General features: G+C 26.6%; 2 protein-coding genes across 2 annotated transcripts; both read left to right on the top strand.

The window, feature by feature from the left end:
- Positions 1–882: 882 nt before the first annotated feature.
- MKS88_004173 (60S ribosomal protein L18-2) lies at positions 883–2,276 on the top strand (the record flags this gene model as incomplete). Its single annotated transcript, XM_067217327.1, has 3 exons — positions 883–885; positions 1,230–1,524; positions 1,972–2,276. The coding sequence occupies 3 exons, from the start codon at positions 883–885 to the stop codon at positions 2,274–2,276; spliced, it is 603 nt and encodes a 200-aa protein (XP_067071767.1).
- Positions 2,277–4,330: 2,054 nt separating this feature from the next.
- On the top strand, positions 4,331–5,848 carry MKS88_004172 (inner membrane complex suture component; the record flags this gene model as incomplete). The annotated part of the gene is made up of 1 exon (XM_067217326.1): positions 4,331–5,848. The coding sequence occupies one exon, from the start codon at positions 4,331–4,333 to the stop codon at positions 5,846–5,848; it is 1,518 nt and encodes a 505-aa protein (XP_067071766.1).
- Between the last annotated feature and the right edge of the window lie 783 nt (positions 5,849–6,631).

Below are 6,631 nucleotides of genomic sequence, written 5' to 3'. Positions count from 1 at the left end.
ATACATACATATATACATACATACATACATACTGTATATATATATATATATATATATATATGTACAATATTACTAACACCTCACTTTCATTAGTTCTTTTTTTTTTTCATATTTTTTTACATTATTATTTCATGCAAGTCATAATAGAAAAGGGGTTATACGTATATCACCCTCCTTTTAATTTTTATATCATTGGGTGTAGATTTATTTAAGTAAAAAAAGCAAATTTGATTGCTGCTTGTGCATATATAAAATAAAATATGTATCAACTTAAAAAGTGATGACCGTAGAATGATGTGAAGAAATAGCAATATTTCAAATGTAGCTAATAATTTTCATACATTCATATAATATTATCTACATATATATATATATTTAATTTATATACGCCATATATAATATTATTATTAACACATATATTTTCACGTGTATTTCTTATATAAAAACCCTACCAAATATATAGAGGGAGGGGGCTCGTTTGATCGTTTTAATTTTTAAATGTAAAAAAAAAATAAAAAAATATATAATTATCATATTTTTCCTTTCATGTATGAACCAAAAAGTTCATAGCAAAATAATTAATTTTTTTGAAGAGAAAAAACAGTAACGTTCTATTTTGATTTATCTTGTTTTATTTTGCATAATTTTTTTTTTTTTTTTTTTCATATCCACTTTTCATCATTTTTTAATTTTTTTTATTTAAAAAAATTATATTATATTTAATTCTTAAGAGAAATTAAGTAAAATTTTTCCTGATTTGTTTAGATTAAATATAATCAATTTTATCAGTAATTTTGCTTTAAAAAAAAAAAAGAAAAAAAAAAACCGAGCAGTAGCTCCATTATATTATAATAAATACATATACGAAACATATTTAAAAATATGGTAAGTGAAAATTATTCTTTTAAAAATTTTAAGTACATAATTTTTTTTTATATATGTGTGAGTTTTATTAATTTTCATTGTGTATAACATGTAAAATGGTTTTTTATAAATGTATTAACTGTTATTTATAAGATACGAAACAAAGGCGATGCACGATTTATGGATGCGAATAGAGGAATATATTTTACATGTGTACACTGTGTGTACATATACATATGTATACGTACATATACATGTGCGTAAATATCTATGCGGAAGCGTTATTATTATGATCCCCCTTTATGAGTTTTCATATTCAATAATGTACCAAAAAAAAAAAAACGGATTTTCCTTTTTTTTTATAGGGTATCGCACTGAAAAATGTTGGTAGAATAAAAAAACATGGAAGAAAAAAGCTGGTTTCAAAAAACCCATATCTTAGATTGTTAGTTAAGTTATATCGATTTTTAGCTAGAAGAACGAATGCTAATTTTAACAAAATAATTGCAAAAAGACTTATTATGCCTAAACGTTTTAGGCCCCCATTGTCATTGTCGAAACTGCATCGCCATATGAAAAATCATCAGGACTGTGTGGCGGTTGTTGTTGGATCAATAACAGGTAATGATGATTATAAAAGGAGTGTTCGTTTGCCATTTCGTACTGTATATAGGTATACGTGCGGGTATACATATACGCATATGTGTATGCAATATATACATATACACTTATGTGCATACATATATACGTACGTGTATGCAATATATACGTATACACTTATGTGCATACATATGTACGTACGTGCATACATATACACATACGTAATTATATGCACAATTGGATATACATGATGAGTAAGTTTCTACGAATCACGACGGTCTTCTGACAAAATTAATGGAGATGGTAGAACGTTCTGATCATATTCATAAATAAATATATATAATATATAACTTTTGTTCCTTTTGTATCCATTTGTTATATTATTATATCACAAAAGGCATTTATGAAGTTTTATAATTAGCACCAGTATTATTGTTATCATTATTTATCATAATAAGCAGCAACGCTATTATTTATTTTTATTTTTTTTTTTTTTTACCATTTTAGATGATAAAAGGTTATTTACCTGTGGGAAGTTAAAAGTATGCGCACTCAGATTTACCGAGACAGCTAGAAAGAGAATTGTAGATGCAGGGGGAGAATGCCTAACTTTTGATCAATTAGCCTTAAAATACCCCACGGGGAAAAAGTGCATACTGTTAAGAGGTCCAACTAAGGCAAGAACAGCTGAGAAGCATTTTGGCAAGGCACCTGGTAGACCAAAATCTAAAGCTAGACCATATGTTCGTTCAAAAGGAAGAAAATTTGAAAAAGCGAGGGGAAGAAGAAAGTCTAGAGCTTATAAGAAATGAGCTAGTTGGTGATCATTATTTAAATAGAAAGGCAATTTTTCTGTGATGTATGCATATTTATATATACGTGCACGTGTGTGTATGTACATTTATTAATTATTACTATTTTTTTTTTTTAATTTTTAAACACAAAAATGCTTATTGTATATAACTTTTAAAGTTTTCAAACTGCATACTTTAATTAAAAAATAAGAATTATTTACCAAAAAACAGCCATCTTGAAGTTGTGTAAATAAGAAAATTTTACCTCATTTTAATTATATATATACATATACATATACATATATATATATATATGTATATATATATTTCTGATATAATTGAATAAGAGCAGGTTTAAAATATGGTAAAAATAAATGAAATTCTATTCAACATGTTATTAAATTGTTATGGATGGCAGATTGTTGATATATGGCATTATTGTATATGATATAACGCAATGCGATTTAGCAATTTTTTCTATTCATAATATTACGAATAGTTAATAGCTATTATTAAATATACGTTAATATATTTTGGGATATTGTAGAAATATGTTCATGTTAAGTGAAGCACTTAGAATATATATGATATATAATTACCTTTTTTAATGAAGAGAAAATTCGTAAAAAAAGAAAAATATATAAAATAAAGAATAATAACATATTCGGCAAATGAATTTAAAAAAAAAAGGAAAAAAAAAATATAATAATAGCTATAATATACAATTTTTTAGCATGTGCTTTTTGGTTGATATATTCCTTTTACTTTTTAGCTAAATTTGTTGGGCGGTTATGTCTACACTTTTTACAAAAATGTTAAGCGAATAGAAATATATAAGTATGTATGAATTATATATATATATATATATATATATATACATATTACACATTCGTATAAATATATATTTGTATTATAAGTATTATTTGTGAATGTGTAAACAAATGAAATAGGCCTGTGGAAATTGCAGCTGTATATTTTAAAACGTATTTAACGGGTTTCCTTTTAACTTTTTTATCACTTACATTTAAAGTGAATATGTTTAAACAAATGGTTAAAAAAAAAAAGAAAAAAATATAATTTTGTTACCATTATTGTTAGGATAATATATACATGTAATATTTGCATATATATATGCAAATACAAATACATGACATGTGCATATATGCATTTTTTTTTTTTTTTTTTTTTTTTTTTGTTATGGCTGTATAAATCTACTACTAATGCGCAGTAGTTAAAAAAAAGTGTTGTAGACTTTTCAAATAAAAAAAAAAAATATGAACTGTTCATGTGTGTAATAATATGGTGTGCACATTTTTTTTTCTTCTTTTCTTAAAATAAATAAAATCACCTGAACGAAACAGGTTATTTTCTAGAATGGTAAAAAAAAAAAGGAAAAATGAAAAAGCAAAAATGAAAAAGCAAAAATGAAAAAGGAAAAAAGAAAAAAGAAAAAAGAAAAAAGAAAAAGGAAAAAAGAAAAAAGAAAAGCGAAATGGTAATAAATAAAAGTAACATATAAGCGAAATAAAAAATAAGAGCAATGTGAAAAAAGAAAAAAAAAAAAAAAAAAAAGTACGAATTTTGACTTAGACAAGTTAAGCAATTATTATGATTCTACAAGTTGTTATATTCGATTTTTAAATATAGACCTTGATATATATTGTTATGAAGTTGTAAAGAAAAATATGTACATGAAATTATAACATAACAGGTGTAGCAATAACTGTTGTATTTTATCTATTTCGTTTTTGCGCTAATCTTTTGCGTCTCCCTTTTGTACTTCCCTTTTATGCTACCATTTTTTGCTCCCTTTTCATTTCTTTTCATCGAAAAAATTTTAAATATCTTTTTTATCTTATTTTACCGTTATATTTTTCCTCTATCTTTTAAAAGTTTGTAATAGTTCGCAATAGTTCTTGATACACGCTCATCAATTTATTTATATTTAAGCGATAGCACTTAAAGACAGGTAAAAAAAAAAAAAAAAAAAGCTATATGTAAAAAAAAAATCTACATATAAAAAAAATAAAAAAGCTATATGTAAAAAAAAGCAGAAATCACAGTTTACAAAAATGAATGACTTCAACAGTTCAAAAATAAATTCTGCTGAAAAACGAATTAACAAAAAATTGTCAAAAGATACAGATATAATGAAAGAGGGCATTCATTATATTCCTAAAAAAGGCCGTTCATCGATTATGAATAACTTAATAAATGAAGTAGCTTATGATGGTAGTTACAATGACATAAGCATATTGAATGAACCTAAAAACATAACTAGAAACGTTGATATCGAAAATGTAACAAGTGCAGCAAGTGTGGCAAAAGTAACAAATGGAATACATATCGAGAACACAGGAAGGTCAAAAAATTATGATCATATTTTTTTGAACAATTTGTCTGATAACAATTTTGTATATATCCCTGATAGAAATATCCGCGATCACAATCAGAGAAATTCTCTCAGTACATTCAACACGGTAAATACGATAAATACAATTAACCCGAACAATACGATAAATCCGTGCATTCTTGACGAAACAGTAAATGACTATAATGCACACACCACTATTCACAATGGAAGTAGTTGCCCTTTGAGGAATAGGAGGGGCTATACAGAAAATGTATACAATTATAACCATGCAGATATGGAAGCACTTTCAAATAATCATGAAAATGTAAACAGAGCACCATTTTATTACACCTCAGGAAATAATAGACAACTATATTCCGCAGAAAATACATTATCACCATTATATTCAAGGTGTTCAAACATAGAAGAAGGGAATTATCCTTATCAATTTCCCTATGATTTATATCCTCCTTCCAAAAGTGATACATATTTACGTACCACAACTCCCTATTTCCCATCTGATAATAATGATATGAATTCCTTATGTAGTAGTCCTTCATTTTCAGGCTATTCAAATGAATATCCTTTTATAAATAATGATAATTTTAGAACTATACCCCCACATCTTTACTATATGATGAAGGATGCAAGGGATGATTCATTTTTGAAAAAAGGAATACATTGTGCATTGAATGCATGTAACTTTAATAAGAAAGAATCGTTTAACCCAAAATATGAATATATACTTAATGGACCAAATTTCAAATATATATCAAATCATCAAAATGGGAAAAAATTTGATATATTCAAAAGAATCACTTTAACAGTAGGAACATATCTTGATGATATTGTAAATATAATGATAGCTATGTTGGAATCATCATACAAATCAATAAGAAGACACAACGACACAAATATGTATGATTTGCATCCTTTTTACAATCCAGATCCTCATTACTCAAGAGGAGAAAGACCAACGTTAAAAACAGGAAGTAATTTATTTGATAAAATAAATTCTGCTTTAGATAGTACTACCTTAGAAAAACATAGAAACCTGCCAAGAAATTTTGGTAGAATTCCAATTCCAAAAACACAAAAAACAGGTAGTAAAGTAATCGATGGAATAAATAAGATGCTAGACAATTTATTTATTGAACCATTGTCTTACAGGAATTATAACTACTATAGTGAAAAGTGTAACAGTATAAACCAAGGCAAACAAAAGGTAATTCTCTAAAAGGTCAACATATACGAATGAACAGTAAAACGCTCTTCATAGAGAAGAAGAAAAACAGGTTATCATTTACTTGGTTGTTATTATTGATCATAGAGAGGGAACAGGAAGGGGGATAGTGGTAGTAACGATTTTGACTTTTGAACTATGAAATATTAGCTTCTCATTGGCCTGCTTTTACTCGCATGCATGTGTGGTTGTGTTCGATGCATCCTTTGTACATATATACCATTGCTCATGTACGCAGTCTCACACGTCTATGCTCGGTTATACACACATAATAATTTATATGAGTATTCATGGGAGGAGGGGTGATATATTTTAAACTAGCAGATAATATATTTATATTAAGGTGTTATAATGTGCAGTCTGCAAGTACATTGCAAAAGAATACTTCTTACCCAACTCACGTACATATTTCTATAAATACTGTGTGCATCTCTAACCTCAAATGTGCTATCATATTTAGTATCACATTAATGGGGATCATAAGTAGATGATATACGTATGGATAATGCAGATTTATAAAATGTATTTCATCAAATTGAAAGCGGCCTTCTTTTTTAACTCTTACTGCTCCCCGCGGTAATGTACCTACACATACATAAGTAAATAAGTACATACATGTGTAAATAAGTACATACATGTGTAAATAAGTACATACATGCGTAAATAAGTACATACATGCGTAAATAAGTACATACATGTGTAAATAAGTACATACATGTGTAAATAAGTACATACATGCGTAAATAAGTACATACATGTGTAAATAGGTACATACTT

The sequence above is a fragment of the Plasmodium brasilianum genome, chromosome 12, assembly GCF_023973825.1.
Source record: "Plasmodium brasilianum strain Bolivian I chromosome 12, whole genome shotgun sequence".
Taxonomy (NCBI): Eukaryota; Apicomplexa; class Aconoidasida; order Haemosporida; family Plasmodiidae; genus Plasmodium; species Plasmodium brasilianum.
Note: the sequence above shows the minus strand (reverse complement) of the source record. Positions and strands in the feature narration are given on the sequence as shown.